Here is a 21,809-nt window from a genome sequence, read left to right on the forward strand (position 1 = left end):
CAGGATTACTTTTTGTGGATGCTGCTGGATATTTGGATTTTTGCAAAACTGAAAGCACTCAGCAGGTGCAAAAGTTCAATCTTATCATTAGTAACCATTCCCTGTAGTGCTTCCTGAGGGCCCCCTTCAGAGTTCATTTGCCTACTTGCATCTATTCTATGACCCTGCTCTGACCCTCACAGCAGGCTCAGAGAATAGCTACAAGTATACAACAAAGGTCCTGTTAAAAAATGTACACTGCAACGAAAGCAATTACAGACAAAACTGAAAGCACTCAGCAGGTGCAAAAGTTCAATCTTATCATTAGTAACCATTCCCTGTAGTGCTTCCTGAGGGGCCCCTTCAGAGTTCAGTTGCCTACTTGCAACTATAGGCCACAAAGGTCCTGTGAAAAAAAAGTGCACTGCAACAGAAAGCAAATTACAGATAAGGAAGCAGGTGCCAGCCAGACTGGAAGTTTAAATTCAGTGACACATTAATCAACCCCAAATTAATTCATGTCCGTTGAAGCAGGGCAGGTGTGCTTGCTTTTTTTCACCCCCATAATCTACAGTGATAAACCAACCAGAGGGTGGCAGTGATGTACCAGAGGGTGGCATGGGTGTACCAGAGGGTGGCAGTGGTGAAACAGAGGGTGCTGTGAACCTGTGATGATGAACCAGATGTAGAAACAACATAGTCGCGGCCGTTGCGAGCCGACAAGTAAGTTCGCAATTGCGAACTGGTACAGAACCCTCGCGAACTGGCAGAAACCCTTGCGAACACAAAAAAAAATAAAAAATTCGCGAGAGTTTGCGGATTTTGCGGATTGCGAATCCGTAAATACGCAAGTTCGCGGATTGCCAATTCGCAAAATCCGCCCATGCTTAATAATGTGGATCAATCTGAAAAACCCAATCAAGTGACCTATACTGACTCAAAAGGGTGCAAATGCTGCCGAAATAATGGGAGACATATTTGGTGCAATAATTCCATCACTTGGGATGATACTCAATTCTCACAAGATTCTGTAACTCTCTACTGTAGTAGACAAACTATCAACTGATACTGCAGGTTACTAGCCATAGATACTGAAATGATTGCCATAAGATCTATTGTGCTCCAAAACCCTCTTGCTTTAGATGTCCTCCTCAGAAATGGAATGCGGGGTCTGTTGAATGCTGAAGGTGCAACAATGTTGCACATATATACCTGATGAAAGTAAGGATTTGAGAGGGTACATTAAAAATATTACACACAGGAAAAAGATGTGAACTGATTAAAAGCTGATGGTGTTTGGTAACCAATTGGGAAAGGATTTTCTGCAATGGGAAAAGGGTTTTCTAACCTGGGAAGTGGACTAGTGGGACACGTTTTAAAACATGTAATAACAATTGCTGTCTGCATACTGATGCTAATGATTTCTATCAAAATCTACCGATGCGTAAAAACAAAGAAATAAACAAGAGGGGTGAAAAGAAAGAGAGCTGAGATAGAACTGAAAGATAGACAATGCGGATACTATCATGCAAGAATAACTTTGTGGGAGAAGAAAATACATTTTTCAGGAAGCTACTACGCCTCTCTGTGAGCACACCCCTAATTCCTATTGCTATGGACCTAAATACTAAACATATAGATCACCAAGCCATATTAAGACCATTATTGTTTTGGCTGCAATTATGGTCTACAACTGAAGTAGCCCAATACAAAGAAGGGCTAGAAGAAATTTTAAGGTTTAATCAAGGTACTAGCCTTCAATGAATCAAACGTGTTCACTGCTGGTTTTGTAAATTAGGGCTGAAGCATTTTTGGGAGGAACCCACCTTACTGACTCTAGCTTCTAAGAAAATACTGAAACCACCTTTTGGGCTTACATTCAAAATGGCGTGTCCCATAGCTCAGGTAGTGGTAGACTAACGACCCAGTTTCTTCTTATAAAACCGATTCTGGATGAGGTGCAGCCACATTTGGCAAAATCACTGTATATAAAATTTCGATATGGTGTTCTGCAAACAGCTCGAACACATCAATATGGGACTGAAATCAAGGGTGGAGCAATACTGAGGGTTGTGTATTATGCCAATCTGACATACAAGAAAATGACCTACATATACTAATATTTTGCCTTGCTTATGCTAAATCTAGAAAGAAATAGATTAAACCTATCTGTCAAAATAGGGGCACTAGGTCCTGTCTTGAGGCAGAAAGAATATTGAAAACTGACTTTAGTGTCAGCAGATACTTATTTGATGTGGGTATATCAAGAGTAAAGAAAGGCTTGAAATTTTAGTTATTCGAACCCCATATGTAATTTTGATACTATGCCGCCTATTATCTTTTCATTTGCACTTTAGAAACTAATGAGAGACTAAGTAGAATGTTCTGTTAAGTATATTTTCACACCAAAGCATTTGGACTTTTTGATTACATTTTTATAAGAAAGTTTCACTTTATGATGTGCAGATAGTCACCTTCAGCCCGTGGCTCTTTTCAACACTACTTTGTTTTATGCTCTCCTTAAATAACCCAGATACACCCTATCAAGCTTAGCATTTTTATAGTATTTATTATAATTTTATCCTGTTAGATAAATTGCCGGTTTTTACTTTCTTTTTAACATTTTGTATTTTAATTGTGAATTTTTGAGTAACTGCAAACTGTCTAAAGCAGTACCTGTGGAAGGCTGCTTTTTTAAAACGTTTTATTATTCATTGTGTATGAATTGTACTGTGCATCTTTTATGGTTTAAGCTAAACCAAAATAAAGATTTGAAATTGAAATGATGAGATGAAAGCTCTAGAGCAGCCAAAGACTAAAACTAAGGAGGACAACAGAACTGTAAGGTGAAATCAGATGGGATGAAGATAAGAGTGTGATGGTTTGTTTCACCAAGAGGGAACCGCAATTAAACTTTGACATGAGAGTCCAATTATGACATTTCTGAACGAAAAAAAATACACATGTACCAATTACATGTTCAAGAATTCATGACAGAAAAAGGGAATGCAGCACAGAGTGTGCGCTCTTCATTAAGGAGCATAATATTAAAATTGCATTTATTACTGAGACTTGATCAGATAAGGCGGCAGGGCCGGATCTGGCCAAGGCTACATCTCCATGGTTTTTATGCTACATATAATATAGACCTAGACCCATTAGGAGTGGGGGGGATTGGCAGTCATATATCACAACTCCCTACACTCCTCCTTTTTAATAGCTTCCAATTCAACTTGCAAAGCTCTCACCTTTAATTTCTACACCAACTACCTTAATTTTTTCAAGGATGTCCTTCTTTATCAACCTCCAGGCCCCAGAAGTGCCTTTGTAGCGGAAGTTGGGACTCCGACAGAGGATGGGTTTTGTGCTGATTCCTACACGATCATGGGGGATTTCATCTTCCATCTGGAAGTACTTTCTGATCCAGAAACGACTTGTTTGGGGGGGTGATGAATATTGGAGGTCTCAAGCAACTCGTAGACCACCCCAAACATGTTTGCAGGGCACACCCCAGATGGGATTTTTTCAAACAACCCACAACTATCTTGTACTGAGGTGCTGCCTCTTGCTTGATCAGATCATTTTGCTATCCAATTTAAACTGACACCCCGACTCCGTTCATGAGGAGGAAGGAGTAAACAAAAAGGTAGAAAGAAGAGCAAGGGGGAAAATTACGCACCCAGAGCTAGAAGCGCTCCTTATGACCACAGCCCCCGCCCTTTCTGTCGAAGTAGGCAAGGCCACTGCCTGCTATACAAAGTGGGTGGACACAGCATGTCATAACCTAGCCCCGGTAAAACTTTGGGCCCCTAAACATTCCCAGCCTTCAGCTCCTTAGTTTACTGATGAACTGAGCAAGCAAAAGCTTGCCTGTAAGCGCTTAGTACGCTGCTGGAGGAGAGGCTATAACCTCGTAGATAATGAGTCATATAAACACAGCCTTGTCCAATATAAAAAACTACTGTTCAACACCAAAAAGATCTATTTTAGAGATCAAATTTTACAAGTGGAATCGTCCTTCAAAGAACTTTTTAGGACAGTAGCTAAATTGGCTACCCATTGGACTCCACCTATTCAGAGTAGTCCTGAAGTTTGTGAGGAAATCACCACCATTTTTCTACAAAAGATGAAAGCTATCTTCTTTGCATTTAGCCTCCCCAGACTGGAGATACAGGTGAACTAGGTTCACTGGCAACCATTACAACCAATTCACGACCAACTTTTGACCTCTTTTTACCACTAGAGAAGCCTGACACAATGAGCCTCCTTGCTTCCACTACATCGGGATCCCCCTATGATCCCTGCCCAGTTTCATTGATCAAACTTGTTCCCGATATCATAGGTACAGCATTGATCCCAATATTTAACACTATGTTTGAATTCGGTCAGTTCCCTAAAAGTTGGAAAACAGCATCCATTCTCCCGCTGCTAAAAAAGTCTAATCTTGACCCTAAGGACCCAAACAACTACCAACCAATTACCCGTTTACCCCTGCCAGCAAAAATGGTAGAAAGAGTCAGGAACACGCAACTTAGTGCATTCCTCCAAGCTAATAACTTACTAGACCCCACTCAATATGGATGCAGGGCAGGACACAGTACCGAGTCTGCCCTGCTAAAAGCTAAAGAAGAACTAAGATAAGCTTTAGACCAGGGAGGCAAGGCTGCACTAATTATATTAGATCTCTCAGCAGCCTTCGATACGGTCCACCATGATATTCTGATGGATTGTTAGTCAACATGTGGGGTCAGAGAAAATGCTTGTAACCTTCTGAAGTCCTTCCTAACAGAGAGAATTCAAACAGTGGACCTTGATAAGGCCCACTATAAACCTTTTTCCCAACCATGTTGAGTGCCACAGGGCTCATCTCTTAATCCTACCCTCTTTAATGTTTATGTGGCGCCACTGGCAGAGGTGATCAGATCCTTTGGGTTTCAGTTGATATCACATACGAACAACACCCAAATAGTGGTGTCCCTAGGCCCCAGACAGGAAGCAGAGAAAGGGAAAAGGTTCCATGATTGTATGAAAGCAATCAAGTCATGGATGATGACCAACTGTTTGAAGTTAAACTCCAGTAAAACAGAGGTCCTCATCTTTGGTAATAACGCCAACTTTTGGACCCCAGACTAGTGGCCAGACGAACTAGGGTCTCTCCCAGAGCCAATGAGGAAAGCAAAAAATCTGAGTGTCATAGTTGACAATAAACTCACTTTGGGGTACCAGGTAAACGCAGTAACCTCTGCTAGTTTCCATCTCCTTAGAATGATAAGGAAAATAAAATCATTCATACCAGAGGAATGTCAAAGGATAGTGATATCCGCTCTAATAATGTCACGTGTAGGCTATTACAATAGGCTTTACTTCAATATCCAAAAGCAACATCTAAGCTCAAATTAGTGCAACACACAGCAGCTAGACTGCTGACTGGGACAACAAAGTTTGTTTCAGTAAACAAAGAAATAAAAAGGCTACACTGGCTCCCAGTGAAACAACGAGTACATTTTAAATCCCTGTGTATGGTCTTCAAGGCCCTTCATGGAATTGGGTCAGAGTACCTGAAACAGCGTTTCAAATAGTACATTCCCAGCAGAGTTCTTTGCTTCACCGAAGCAAAGAGGGTGGTTATACCTTCAGCAAAAAAAGCTAGCTGGGGCAGTAGAAGTTTTTTCACATTTTCCACACGGGCATCGAATGAGTTTCGGTTACATCTTAGGAATGGCACGGAGCTGTTGTCATTCAGGAAAGGGCTGAAAACCTAGCTGTTTGCCACAAAGGTCCATACACCCCATGCAATCAGATGGACTGTAGCCAGCGCCAGGACACCCTTGGGTAACCGCGTGCTTTAGAAATGCAATTACCATAACATAACATTTAAGTACTGAACCGTAAAAGCATGCAGAAATGATGTAGCCTCGATTATATCATTTGTGTAAATGATATAAACTGTGTTTTACTAATTGACAAAGTACTATATTTCATTAAGGTGTGCTAGAAATGTGTAAATAGTGAGTTCTCATGGTATAGAGTTGACCTCTAATCGTCCTTTATTGTCATTTACGTGTGAATAACAAATGAAAATTAATCAAATCTTATGATTAGACCTGATTATGATAGTGAATTTTATTGAAAGTTATCATTTGTGTGTGTAAACGTGTGCACCAAAATGAAAAAAAGAAAAATAGGTGTTACACATTCTTAATTAATAATACATTCATAAAACTTCCGTAGACTTTATTCTACCTACTAAATTATGAATTTATGTCTTGAATTATATATGCATGTTGGTACATTCGAAAGGTAGTAGTGTACCATACTGATACATGTTATTCGTATCCATACTAAATGATTTCAAGTGCATCAGAGTTATACTAGAATCGTAACTTATTTATATTCACTATGAATGCATGCTTATTAATCATATATATTTATGGTATATTAGCTCAAATTAATGTGGGCCTGACTGCATATGTAAAGTTTCTTGATTTGCTGAATCCACCACTCGGAAAACAGTGTTTTATTTTACACGGTCGCTCTGATCAGGATTACTGACCTGATCAGCGTGACTGCTCTCCCCTGCGTAGCTCCACCATTGAGGTACTGCCCTCTAAGTCTGGAGTCTACGTCCAAGCTAGGTGTTCAAGGCACTCCTCCACCCGCAGGTTCCTGACTGCACCTCATCCCTGGCGGTCCAATAGGAGAGCACTCTGCTGTTCCGCTTTCTTCTGTGCCCAATGTGCCTGTTTTATTTTTTTTGCTCTCCTTCTTCGCATTTTGATCTCAATTCACTTTTGTCCCCTCTTTCTGTCTTGAATCTTTTTGCTCCTTTTTTCTTTTTGCTCTCTTGTTTCCTGCATTCTCCACCGCTGCTGCCCCTACCGCCTCTCCCCCTCCAACAAGTCATTCCCGCTTCAGAGGTGAACGCCCTCCCCCGATCCCTACTTAATATCTGCCGTTGTGCGGCAAGAAGAGCAAGACCACTGACCTGGTCAGTGTGACTGCTCTACCCTCGTGCAGCTCCAGCCTTGAGGTACTGCCCTCTGAGCCTAGCACCTCTGTGCAAGGTAGGTGTTCAAGGCCCTCTTAAACCTGCAGGCTCCTACCTGCACCTCATCCCTGGTGTTCCAGTGGGAGAGCACTCTGCTCTATTGCTGTTCTGCGTTCTTCTGTGCCCTCTGTGCCCTTTTTCTCTTTTTTTGTCTCTCTTCACATTTTGCTTTCACATTTCTCATTTTCCCCTTTTTCTTGTTTGAACCATTTTCCTCCTTTTTCTTGTTTTGCTCTCTCTCCTTTCCCGCGCTTCCTGCCACTACTGCCGCCCCTGCCCCACACCCCCCTCCAGAGTGTTCTCCCTGCTCCTGCCTGCCAGCTGACCACCCTGCCCCTGACCCCTGCACCAACGGCAAGCCCATGTGGGCCCATCCATGCCCTGACCGCAACAAGCACCAGGGACCCTGGTCCATCAACCCACCTCCGTAAATACTCCAGAACCCTCCGCGCTCTCCCACCAAGATGCAGCAACAACTGTTAGTTCTCAATGTCGAGCAACACCCCAGGCCTGATGTCCTGCCAACATTGCCTGTGGCACCTCCACCCACCACAGCAGTAGCCCCAACCAACCGGATGCCACCGCACACAAACCACTGAACTGCATACTCCTCAATGTGCGCTCCCTACACAGGCACGCCATAGAAATTTGGGACCCCCCCAATACCCACATGTCCAACGTCACCTTCCTCTAGGAGACCTGGACCAATGCCAACTCCACGCCTGACACAGGAGCCGCCATTCCCGATGTATCAAGATCCTGAGAAAAGACTGCACCACCCGCCCAGGACGAGGCATCGCCATCATACACAAAAGCTCCCTCCACATGAGAACTTCTGACCTAGATGAATCCACGACCCTCATGGAACATATCCACTTTCATATCCAGACCAACCCCAAAAAGACTCTCTACGGAACCCTCATCTACAGGCCACCTGGCTCCCATGCATCATCGCCAACCTCATCGCATTCCATGCCTTCGCCTCTACAGACTACATCCTATGCGGAGACCTAAACTTCCACCTGGACAACCATTGCGACCTCCAACACCAACGCCCTACTAGAGAACCTCGCCAACATAGGACTGAAGCTACTTGTCACTGCCCCCAAGCACACAGCAGGACACACATTTGACCCCGTCTTCGCAGGATGAAACAGCATTGCCTTCAGTCATACCACAGAACGTCTTTGGCTGGACCACCACTGCATCCATTTCTCCTTTAGAAAACCCACTATGCACAAGCACATGCTCTGCCTCTTCCACAGAACCCTGAACAAAGTCACCCAAGAACAGCTCACCTCCGCCCTCACTGGCACTCCACGTCCAACGATGCCAGATACCAACACCATGACAAGCAATCTCCACTTCTGGATCACTAACTGCGCAAACACACTCGCCCCCCTCAAGAAAGCTACAAAAGACATGGAGAAACAGCAAAATGCCTGAAGCACACACCGCCTAGAGAACAGCCAACACAGCACACCACCAACTCATCAAATCCACAAAGAAGAACTTTCTCCAAGACAGAATTCTCACTAATGCCCACAACTCCAAAGAGCTGTTCTCCATCAGCCTTGAATTTGCCAAACCTGGCTGCGAAACAACAGACGTCCCACCCTCCCAAGACCTCTGCAAAGGACGCAACTCTTTCTTTCACTATAAGATTAAGATGCTTTATGACAAATTTGACAACCTAGACCTCTGCACTGCTTCAGACCCCACCCCCAGCGATTCAACCCAATAGACCCTACTCACTTGGACACCACTCTTGACAGAAGACACATTAAAGATCAACTTCTCCCGAGCACCCTCAGACCCCTGTCCCTCCACATCTTCCACAGGTCCACCACAGTCATCACAGCTAAACTACGCTGTACGATCCACTTCTCCCTCAAAACTACCACATTCTACAACACCTGGAAGCAAGCTGTAGTCAACCCCTCCTGAAGAATCCCTCCACAGGACCCGACTGACCTCAAGAACTTCAGGCCCATCTCACTGCTCCCATTCACATCCGAGGTCATTGAAAAGGCAGTCAACACCCAGCTAGCAAACGTCTTCAAAGCCACCAATGTCCTGGACATCTCTTAAATCCGATTCCAAAGCAACCACAGCACCAAGACTGCCCTTCTTTCATACACCAACGACAACTGTGTCCTCCTCGACCACTGCTAAATGGCAGTCCTCACCCTCCTGGACCTCTCAGCTACCTTAGACACAGTCCCCCACTGCACACTAACCACCAGGGTCCACTACACCGGTATCTGAGGAAAGGCCCTCAACTGGACACACTCATTTCTCACAGGCAGAACTCAGAGAGTCAGACTCCTGCCCTACCTCTCAGAACCAACAGAGACCAGATGTGGAGTACCACAGGGATCCTTCCTCAGCCCCACCCTCTTCAACATCTAAGTGTCCTCGTTCGCAACCATCATCAGAAAACACAAGCTCAACATTGTCTCCTACGCCGACGACACCCAGCTCATCCTCTTCCTCACCAAGGAACCCAACATCACCTGGCACAACTTCCAAGAAGGGATGAAAGCCATCGCAACCTGGTTGAAGAAGAGCCTGATGAAACTCAACTCAGAAAACAGAATTCCTCATCATTGGCTCCACCCCCTCAGCATGGGACGACACCTGGTGGCCCCCACACTCAGAAACCCCCTCACCCCAAAATAATATGCACAAAACCTCTGCATCATACTGGACTCATTGCTCACTATGAACTGCCAGATCAATGCCTTATTCTTGGCCTGCTTCAACACCCTCCACACACTCCGAAAAAGGTTCAGATGGATCCCCTCGGAATCCATAAAAACGGTTACGCATACCCTCATCAATAGCAGACTGGACTACGGCAATGCCCTCTATGCTGGAATCAACAAAAACATCCTCCGAAAGTTCCAGACCATCCGGAACGCTGCTGCCAGACTGATCCTAGACATCCCAGTCACAACCACATCACCCAACACCTCTGGGATCTCCACTGGCTCTCCATCAAAAGAAGAATAACCTTAAAGCTCCTCACGCATGCATACAAGGCCCTCCACACAATCGGCCCTGCTTAACTGAACACCTTCTTCCACGTGTGGAAGGAGTGTGGCTCAATGGTTAGAGCGGCAGACCCTGATGCAGAGTTCTGGCCTGGGACCAGGGTTCGATTCCCACCTCGGCGGGGTCTTGGGCTCAATTTCCTCGGACCTGTTAATTCTCGCCTCGGTGCCTAGTCTAATCACGGCCCCCACGCTGCAACTCTGGGCAATAGCTTGCTTAGCCTCCACATCGGCCCCAACAGCGCTAAGGATGCCTGGCTTCACCCTGGGGGTGCCCAGGAGTGGACACTTTACAGGGAAAGCCAGGAGGGGTTCCACAGCGGAATGAGTATCAGCACCAGGAAGCCGAATTGGCGACACCGCAAGGTGACAGTCTGGTGACAGTGTGCTCTATAAGTACCATGACATTTACATTTACATCCCCAAGAGAAACCTCCAATCAGCCGACCTCTCTCTGTCCACCATCCCATGCATCTACAAGGCCAGAAGGGGTGGTAAGTCATTCTCCTACCTTGCAGCCAAGATCGGGAACAACCTCCCCCTCCACCTTTACCTCCAGCAAATCCCTACACTGCTCCAGTCCACAAATATCTCAAGACCTACCTCTTCAGATGATCTGAGCACCCTACAGAGACGCCCCCAACAGCGTCTTTAGACACTCACGGGTGAGTTGCTGTGCTTTTCAAACCCCTGATTGATTGATGGTTTCCTGAGTTCTCATGTACTGTACAAGATGCTTTGCTACATTTTTCACTACAGTCCACAACATCTGCCTGGAAAACTGTCCGCTTGAACTCACTTATGTGCTCTTGCTAAAAGAGCATTGCTCCAACATTTCACATATTAGATTGCTTATAGACTACTTAATTGTCCCACCTATTTCCCTACATTTTGTGTCTTCTTTATGTTGTTGCTTGACATTTATCCTATCCGACCTGACCAATGAACTGAGTAGTCCAACCAGATGAAGTAAATCGAGGAGGTGTCAAACTGGGAACTTCAAGAATAAAATATTGCCCGATTTAACAGACAACTTAAATGGTTGGTAACAGATGGTCTGCTGGTTATTTCTTTACTTTTGGATTCCTACTGACCCAAACAAATCCTAGGAAGGGAGATTTTGCATAGCGTTCCTGGCAACTTTGACTTGTTTTGAGAGTAATTTACATGAATCTGGTTTCTAGTTCGTAGTCCAGTTATCCAATTCCAGGTCCTCATTTGATGCCTGTTGGGACCTTCCATATCCAACCTTTCTCTGTACAAAACAAGATCCATCGAAGGACCAAGAGAGTTGTAAAAATAATAGAAGAGGAAATGAGAAAATGATATGATGGGCCTAGTAAGGTTAAGGCAGAGGCTTTCTTATTTGTGAAACAGTGTCTCATCACAAGTAGAAAAGCAGGACTTCAGCATCTACCTAATTTGGAGTTCTGTGTTTTGCACAGTAGAGCTCCATGGGTAACTTAGTAAATAATAAAGAAGGTGTTGCTTTAATACCTTTACAAAAGAACACAAGCATTGAAAGCCAAATCTTGCCAGCCAGCACTCGACTTTATTGGCTTTGTCATATTTGTATATGGGCAAGAACTGTTGCACTGTCTTTTGTGTGCTATAATTTGTAATGACTGCATAATGAAATCTGTTTTATGAGAATGAAAAGATTCGTTTTTTATTTTCCTCAATATTGAAGGTTTTGCTGATCTATTATAATGGTTGTTAATAGCGACATATTAAAGCCAGTCATCATCAGACCTGCTCTGGAGAGAGCATTACAAGTTGTTGCTCAGCTGCAAACCAATATCACAGAAATAAGCCAGTATTTTCCTTCCGGGTCACTTTAAGCTTAGAAGCCTGGGCATAAATAGCTCTTCCTTCGTTAAATCATATTTTCATCAAACATTCGAATTTCGTAGGCTATTGTTTTCCAAACTCACCTGAAACAGACTTCCATCAGTTGTAGCGACTGTCGTGATGGCAAATAATGGGATGGGGAGGAGGCAGAAAGCAAGAATGCACCATCCTGTCACAGTCCCCCAGACAGGATATTTAATGGAACCATACGTTGGTGTTTCAAATGTTACCAGAGACCACAGTAGAATCGCCTGTTGGAAAGAGAAGAACAGCGAATTTAACATGAATATAGCTATTCATTTTTTCATGCATCAATACAATTATTCAAATGAATAGTACAGAAGAAAAGTCAAAACCAGATGCAACTGTTCCTTTATCTATATATTTTGTATTTCCACATTCAAAGAATAACAAAATGGGCGTAGTTGTTCCTGATAGTTTAACAATGGTCTCCAAAATGCTAAGGGCCTGATTCTGAAAGGTACTGTCGGCCAAAAACATATGTCAATACACCTTAAAAGGCTTTATTTACCAGTAATTCACTCACATAGTCCAGACAGATCAAAACACATAGATTCCTCAAGAGACCTAAATTGTTTTATTTCAGTGTAATTCATAATCCCGTGTGTGTATTTGCAGATTACTGCACCCCACCCAAGGGGCGGTGGCACAAGGCTACTCTTTTTCACTTTAGAAATGGTTGGAATTGCACTCAAGCAAAGGGTTGGAGTAACTACCCTTCCAGAGTGAAGTGAACGGAGCACCTAAAACTTGACATGAGGTAGGGGAAGGGACTTGCACAGGGAAAATAATTTCCACAGTGACAACAAAAAAGAAAGTGTAAAAAAAAAAAGTGAGTTTTACATGTCCGGCTCTATGTCACCAGTGCATATTTGTGTGTTACTTATCCCGGTGAACGTGTCACATAGATTCCCATGAGTATGACAGGAAACCTGCACTTGGTGTATCTTTCCAAGCGTATTACTGGGAATGTTTGTGAACTGCAGAAAGTAATCGGCACTTTTAGACTTGGCCTTTTCAGATGGTTTACCCCCAGACCTTTTGCTTTTTGGCCTCCTGTTTTTGACTGTGTTTTTGTTGCTTTTAGGACTTTGGGCACTTTACCACTGCTATTCAGTGCTAAAGTGCATATGTTTTCCTGGTAAATTATTTAAATGGATTAATGTTTCCATGTTTGGCTTATTTGATTTCCTACTAAGTCCCTAGTAAAGTGCACTGTGTGTGCCCAGGGCCTGTAAATCAAATGCTGCTAGTTGGCCTGCAGCATTGATTGTACCACCCACAGAAGCAGCATTTCAAAGGGCTCTCAGGCCTGCCACTGAAGTGACTGCACACTGTAGTGACTGCTGTGTCGACTTGGCAAGTGCACGCACTTTCCAGGCCCTAACCTTCCCTTTTCTTACATGTAACAACCCCTCAGGTAGGCCCAAGGTACCCCTGTGTGCAGGGTGCAGTGAATGAGGACTGGTACCTGTGTGTGTGACATGTCCTGATAGTGAAATACAGTGTATTTCGTTTTTTAATAGTGAAATGCAATTTGCCCCATAGGACAGAATGCGAGATACTTTGTAACATCTTACAAGTATAACTACCCCTTGGGACAAGATAGAGCAATGGAGTTTAGTATGCCTGAACTCAGAATGAAAAAAATGCATCTTTTAGTGCATTCATTTTTATATCGTGTGTTTGAAAATACCACTTTTAGAAAGTGGGTATTTTCTTATTTAGGCACCCTGTGTGCCTCTGCTGGTTGTGGGTTGACTGTCTGGCTTTGGAGTGATAGCGGTGGGGGATGTGCATTCACTGTAGACAGCCACTGGGGTGGTTAAGGTGTGTCCTGCCTTTAATGAATAAGTCAGGGCTGCATTTAGAGTAGAGGAGATTTCCCTTGCAGCTGAATAGGCCCTGTCTCACATGCACAATACTATCTTCACTTCCTGTCGGAAAGCTTGGCCAGAGAGGACAGAACTGGTTTGGACTGAGCTGAGAGGCTTTTGCCACAAGAGAACAATGAAAATGTTGTATAAATATTGGGGCCTAAATCCCAGAATTTTAGAACTTGCTTGGATCAAGGAACCTACCAAGAAGAAGAGCTGGAAGAACTGCCAAGAGGAATACTGCCCCTCTGCTGTATTGTTGCTTTTCTGGGTTGGCCTGCAGTTGCTGCTCCTGCCTTGGTCAGTAAAACGACTGGACTGAACTGTCTTCCCTTGTCGATGAGTATCTCCAAGTGCTTGAAATAGAGCTTGCCTCCTAATCATGAAGTCTCAGGGACAGCAAAAACTTCACTTACCACTCGGTACCGCCTCTGGAATGTGTTTCAGTTACCACAGAGATGCAAAGCAGCAGACACCATCACTGACACCACTGTGGACTTCGTGTCCTGAGTGCACCGCAGGGGGCACCACCTCACTTCGCACCGCGACCCTGGTCACACCGATGATGACGACCACCGATGCCACCTACCCGCTGCTTGCACCGGGACTTGTGGGTACAGCAGTCCGCCCTGCCTTGCTTCACTCTGCTGCCCTGGTCTCACAGACGATGACGCTGCCTGCTGACCTCGACACCCGTGCCTGCACCATGGTTTGGGGCACTGCTCGTAAGTCACACAATGCACTGCCCCATCACACTCTGCAGTCTTGCCCGACCCACACCAGCTCCCATCAACCAGCACTGCCGCTTGCACCGTGACCTGTCAGCACCGCAACAAGAACCACCTCCTGTGCACCGTAGCCCTGGTCTCACTGATGCCGCTGGACGACCGTCACCGCGCAGTTGCCTGAACTGCAACTTGAGGGCGCTGCACGCTGCACCTCTATGCTTCACATCGAAACCGCAACGGATGCCATGACCGGCCCACACCGACACAGTCGGCCTGAACTAAAGTTTATGACTCTGCTAACACTAACGGTGGTCCGCACCGACGCGGCTGGTCAGAACTGTTGAATTCTGTTGTTTTCAGCATTGCGGGAGCTACCAGTTTTAAGGAACTGCATTTTAAAGTTATTCCTGCAATGTGCATATTTTTGATTACTATATGTTGGTCTTTTAATCATTTTGGTCTTGTTTGCACCAATAAATATTGGTCATTTTTCTAAAACTGGTGTGGTGTCCTTTTGTAGTGTTTTCACTGTATAACTGTATGTTATATGCTTCACACACTGCCTTTGAGATAAGCCTGACTGCTCGTGCCAAGCTAACAAGTGGGTGAGTAGGGGTTATTTCAGTAGCGTATCCCCCTTATCCTGACTAGAAAGAAGGTTCCCTATTTGAACAAAGGTGACAGCTGTTGCTAACTAGAGACTTTCATTTCTAACATGCACCAATTCATAGAAGTTGTACTAAGAAAGAAGACTAACTGTTGCGTTCCTTTGTGACTTTGTCCATAAAATTTGAAGGCCCTGATTACAAGTATACTACATAAATTCTACCCCCGCAAACATTCCTGTTTGTGCAGGAATCAGAGTCATAATTTGTGTGTAGTTCACTAAACCCAGTAATTAGAGTCCGATAACGTCCGATAACGTTTGCAGTCCTGCAGTTTTCCCTAGATACCTATACATATTGGGGAAAAATGCTATTTAAATAACAGGATATGCAGGTTTTTTGCAACAGGGACTTACTGCATTTGACGAATTCTGAACCCTCTGAGTCCGATTTTACCATGATAATTAGAATATTAACCTTTGAGGCAAAAGGGTGGTGAACTGTGGCACATCTTTTATTTGTGAATTATCGTGAAAACATCTCCTGGAGCTTTCATGGGGTAGACATCAGAGGTATGCGTGGCACATACAATTCCAGTCAGCATAGAAATTAGTCACAACACTTCTGGAACAAAAACTATCTGAGAGTGACTCCATTTTTTATTTCCCCTATTCAAGCAGCACCTTTTGAATCTGGGCCAAAAGGTTGGGGTTTGAGCTTGAGCACCATCTCTTAGACATGAAATAGTCAATGCCAAGACTCCGATCTTTATGAAGAAGGCTGTATAATACTTATTTTATAAACATTATTAAAAGGTATTTTTCTGCGCTTTAATTTTGTTTTTAAAAATCACATTCACTGAGCAATTCTGACAATGTTTTGAATAATAACAGTGGTGGCATTCTTGCCTCGAATAGGTGTGTGGGAGAAAAAATGTGCAAGAACTAAGCTTTTGGTATAACAGTTTTCGAGTAAAACGTTTTTGCTTAAAAACTATCTTGAACATTTTCCTTTTATGGGCCCAATTACGATACAGTTAGGAAAGCATTCCCACCTAGGGCCCGATTACAAAGCAGTTAGGAAGGCCCCCTAGGCCATTTGCTACTTCCAGATCGGATCGGGAACGTGCCGCCCTGACTGAGGGCCAGGTTACGATGCAGTTAGGAACATAGGCTCCCGTAGAAGTCAATGGGAGTCCAACCAAATTGTATCTGGAAGTATCCTGGTGCATCATACTCGGTCGGACTCTCCAAATCCGAGTCAGTCGGAAACCATTTCCAAACCGATTCGATCTGGAACATATCATAATCTCATCGTAATCGGGCCCTATGTGCGGTGGCTAGTCTGGATGTGCACAAAGTCTTCAATACTGTGAGCTGGGTGTTTATGCACTATGCGCTCAAACCTTGGGGACAGATTTTCAGTTATGGGTGAAATTGCTATATACAGACATCAGGGAGAGATGGATCACAGAATCTCAGACAATTAGCCGGTGGAGAGGAGAACTTGACAGGGATGTTCCCAGGCCAAACTGGGAACCCAAAGTAGCCCTGGGAATTTTGAAAGACCAGCCCCCAGACTGGTGGGGGGGCGAGGGTGCAAGTGTGAAGCACTAGTTTTTTGTTACTGGGGCCAATATTGCAGCACTGCTGAAAAAACAGCCACCAGAAACATATAAACTGCCCTCACTGCGGCGCAAAATGAGCCCCTACCCTTCCAGCCTCCTGGGAAAATGCCCAATGCCCGCTATGGCTAGCCCGGCCTTGGATGCCCCCTCTCACCGCTGATTTTCGCTTTGGTCATCGAAAACTTAGTTCAATTAACATGACTCAGACATGAGGATGCCTAGATTATGGTGGGAGGCAAACAAGAGATTATCTCACTATATGAGGATGACATTCTGTTGACACTAAGGAATGGAATAAACACATGGGGCGCAGTACACAACACAGTGATTGAAGTGAGGGATGCACTTAGGGTTCCAGCTAAATGCAGATACATCGGTACTCTACCCGATCATGGATACAAACTTACCTAATACAACAGTGTAAACAACACCAGTGAATTATCTGGTGGTATAGCTCAGCTCAGCCGTCAACAAGCTATATGCCTCAAAATGGTGGTGCACTTTTGGATGGCCTGGAAAGAAGCGTATGAAAATTGTTACAGTTCCCAATGTCCCTTATGGATGGTATGGACATAAGTAAAGTGATCATGTTACCTCGAGTACTATATGTGCAAAAGCACATGCCAATGCGAATTCAAGAATCATGTTTCAGCAAGCTTAATGAGCTCCTAAGGCTATTATACTGGGGATATGGAAGGGCACGGAACAGTCTGGAAGTCTTAAAGCTTCCTTGGTGTCGTGTAGTTCCTATAAACCTAAATAGGATCTGCGCGTTTAGACAACAAAGACTGTGGGATTGGTGTCCAGACTGATTCCAGACACCCCCATCGGGTATGTTAGCCTGTATGACAGATATCTCAAAGTGCCACTGAAAACTCCTTTTACCAAGGAGAGAATAGTTCTTGGCAACTATTGTACATGACAACTCTGTCTTATCAGAGATTGTGGAAACAGTACAGTACTTATTGCTCAGTCACTTACGCTCACTTTGTCTCAGAGAGATACACAGAATAAACAGTGGGGGCGTTTTCAATAAGTATTTATTGAGCTAGAACCATTCTAGTGTAACATAGATTATAAGCACCAACATAGTAAAAGGATGGTAGATTCCTACCATGGTACTAAAACAATGAATACAGGCAGGTATAAAAATACATGACAGTAATAATGCGTACTCTTACGATCCAACCCTAGCTAGACGTACCTACGTGTACCTAGCGTGTATGTAGGTGTCGAGCCAAGACTCCCACTAGAATAAAGTCAACCCCATTACCTGCAGTGAGAAACTGTGGGACCGAGCTGGAGTGCCTGCATGCAGGAACCTTAGCGTCTTGTGTCAGCATGGAAGTCTTTTTTTCCTCTCCCTGCCTCAGCAAAGATATGGTTTTCATATATACCCAAAGTGGTACCCTCAGGCGATCTACCTTGCTGTGTCATGTCGGACTAGGATGACAGAAGGAATGACCCTCATACATAGTTATTATGTAGGAGATGGTAGTCCTGCTGAGATTCGAAGAATCCTCATGCATAATGAATGTGACTAGTTTTCGGAGAAAACACCACATCATTTAGGCAGTACCATACCTAGGTAAAAGGTCAGTACCAAGAATCGTTATGTAGTGTAATGGCAGGGAAAATATAGGTGAAAGGTTTAGTTACCACCTGAGCCTTTATCGGGGCACCTGTATAAAATATAACAGCAGCGGAGGGCTACAGGCTTCAAATTTCAGGGTCTTGGAGATGGGTTTTGCAGTAGCAAAGGAATGCATAGCATTAAGATGGATGACTAACCGACTACCCACTAGGAAGCAATGGCATTAAAATTAGCGAGATGAGTACAAGCAGAATGTGGGGTGAGTCAATGGTTAGTGTATACTGGGACCGACCAATGTGGTAGAATGGAGTGAGACCCTATGGAGGTTCGCCTGCAGCAGGAAGTGGAGGAAACTATTGTGGAGAAGGAAGCAGATCATGAAGATGATTGATATTTTAATATGCCTAGGGATGTACGAGGGTGTGTGATTGCTTAATGTTAAGGCATTTATGTGACCTATGTTCAGGCTATCTACATTGCCTGTGAGCCATGCACTGGTCCATATTTTCCTTTATTTTGAAAGTACTATGTCTGCGGGGACTTGCCCCTCTCTCTAGGTTTGTGGGGGAAGCAAGAGTGAAGATGGGAGGAAACGTCACTAAACTGAATTGTTGTTTCCTTGTAAAAACCAGTTAAAGAAATATGAGAAAATAAAACATCTCTAGCAGGCGATTGCGGTTAATGTTTTGAAACACTACAAGCTTCACACACTTTAAAAAGTGTGGTTTGCCATTTTCACCCAAAGTCGATGGCGGAGTATGAAGCATTGTACATCCCTAATATTAAAACATGTTTGATAAATAGTATACCTGGGAATATAATTTTTCAACACATACTCAGTTAAACGTTGTTATATATTATATATATATTCTGCCTCATATAAACCAGATTTTACTTATAGCTAATATTTGTTGCAATATAATAAGTTGCATATGATGCACACTTTTTTTGTTTATTCATTCACTTACGTCAGGCATGTCTCCTGCAGACCTCTGTGAATGAGTGGAGAAGTGTGGCTCACTGGTTAGAGCAGGCAGACCCTGAAGCAGAGGTCAGACCCGGGACCAGGGTTCAATTCCCGACGCGGCAGGGTCTTGAGCTCAAATGTCCATGGACTCGATAATTCTCGCTTCGGTGCCTGACCTAATCATGGGTTCACACTCTGCAACTCTGGGCATTAAGCTTGCTTAATCTCCACAACGGCCCCCCTGCGGCGGGATGCCTGGCTTTCACCTTGGGGATGCCCTGTAGGGGCTATCTCACAGGGAAAAGCCAGGACGGGTTCCCAAGGCAAGCGCGGAGATACCCCTTCGGGGGTCGATTCAGGCGCTATATAAGAAACATAATAATAATAATAATAATAATAATAATAATCTGTGCATCAAAGCACTCCCTATCCCAGCCTCTCTCCTGTTTCCATGGGTGTCCCACAAGTGTCCGCCTTATCCCCCATACTATTCAACCTATTTTTGGAACCACTTGCAAATGCACTAAACTCAATGAACATTCTCTTCCATATGTACGCAGATGACACGCAACTTTACATGAAAATCATCTCCCCTGACAATCTCACATCACTCAACACTACTGTAGTGTGGTTTTTGGGCCTCTTTCTGCGTGCATGTTAAGTTAGTATGGCTTATTAGGAGTTTAAACGCCATTTTACCTTTTGCTGCTTTTTTGCACATGACACTGCTTAGCTGTTTTTGCAGAGTTAGCTTTCACGAAGGTCTATACATGAGAAAAGGTGTGTTTTTCGACATCTCTAGACATACATCGTGCCCCCAGTCTGTACAGTGAGTGCTGAGCCTGTTTATCGGCGTGTCCGGGTAACACATTCTAGACACAACAATTTGGCAGCTGCAAGCCGAGTAGGATTCTGGCGCCTTTATCATAGCACATTTGCCAGAATTGAACACACTTGGAAGATTCCAGGCATGCAGAGAGACTAACCGATCCTGATGTAATTTACACTTACTGAGCGGACAGGTAAATGGGGTCGCCCTAAGAAAGCTCAAGAGACCGTCTATAGTTTTATAATACATAGTTCCTAGACAGGGACGGTGCTTAAACTAGACGCTCTTATCACCTGTTTGCACTATCATTGTAATATGATTCCTCCTTTTGTATTTTATGGAATTGTAACCATGCTGACCGTATTATTCTCAATCATATGTATGCTTATGTTGACTAAAATACTGCGCTTGAGATCATGTCGTTAAAATAAACATTTTAACTTTACCGTTTCTCTATTTTTCTCCTGTTGTGGACTGGTATGAACGTATAACAAAAGAGTGTTCTCACTTCCCACAATTCCTGAGATGGTCCTAAGTCGCATGTTCTAGGTTGTCTAATCATTGGTTTCTTTGCTATAGGACGAAGAGCTAATGTGACACTGATTGCTAGTCTGGTAGGGGATTTTGGGTACTAAGGTGAGATTTGGCACACCCTAATTCACTGAGGTCCTAAGTCTCTGTGCACAGTTCTGCGTCTGAGCAGAATCCCTGTAACATGGCGTCGCCAATGAGTGTGGTCTTATTGTAAGACACTTGAGTAGTGCTTATATCAGTCTACGACCACCTCACTATTGTTTCCGGTTGATGGTGGTAACGGATAAAAAACATGCCTATATTTACATAGGTTATTTCAAGCTTGAAACTTCTCAAAGGTTTACTATTTGAATTACTACCCAGTTGTGCGTTATAATATTGTATTGAACTTCTCTATTACTGTTTCGATATGGCTGCGGTTGATATCCCAGCACACAGTCTTGTGCGAAATCATTTGCAGGAATACCTCGTTTCTCTAGAGGGACAGGTGGTGTGTTGAGTTGTATTACTCATGGGTCACATTTCCCGCGGTGGCTGCTAATTCTGGTGCTTTTCACACTTACACCCCCGCTGATGCTCCGGCAGCGTACACTCCATATCGGACAGTGGAAATTCCGATTTCTGCTGGGCAGCACGCCGTTTGGTTTAATGGCACCCTCCCACATGTTATTACAGCTGTCAGACAAGGGCTGTTGTCCATTCCAGGTGCTACTTGGCCTGTGTTAGCTGCTTACATCCCGCATCCTTTGGCGGGGCAGTTAACAGCTCAGCAACTGCGACCCCTATATGCCTCTTCGGTAGCAGTTATTAGGGGTCTGGTTCACTATATTACTTGCAACCTCCCGGGTGGGGCCCCGGGTGGTGCGGCGCATCCAGTTGGCGGTGGCACACTCAAACTTAGTCCCGTCATGGTTAATGCGGTCATGGGAAAGCATCCCGAGGATAAGGATGAGATGCCGTTTTGGCTTACCAAGGAATTTGACCGACTGGAAACAGTGTTCCCAAATACTAGTCCTGTTGAGAAACACATGATCCTCACCGTGAGTTTTCAGAAGGACTTAGTGCCTGACATAACTGAGTGTACAACTTGGGG

The 21,809-nt window shown here is 44.2% G+C and overlaps 1 protein-coding gene across 3 annotated transcripts in view; it reads right to left on the minus strand.

Annotated features, from left to right (window-relative positions):
- Positions 1-21,809, minus strand: part of LOC144827733 (sodium- and chloride-dependent neutral and basic amino acid transporter B(0+)-like) — a 3,091,484-nt gene that overhangs the window by 122,097 nt on the left and 2,947,578 nt on the right. For all 3 annotated transcript variants that reach the window (XM_078685937.1, XM_078685938.1, XM_078685939.1), the window contains one exon: positions 12,018-12,185. In XM_078685937.1, the coding sequence (XP_078542063.1) occupies positions 12,018-12,185 (168 nt within the window). The remainder of the gene's footprint in view (positions 1-12,017; positions 12,186-21,809) is intronic.

The sequence above is a fragment of the Lissotriton helveticus genome, chromosome 4_1 (assembly GCF_964261635.1).
Source record: "Lissotriton helveticus chromosome 4_1, aLisHel1.1, whole genome shotgun sequence".
Lineage (NCBI taxonomy): Eukaryota > Metazoa > Chordata > Amphibia > Caudata > Salamandridae > Lissotriton > Lissotriton helveticus.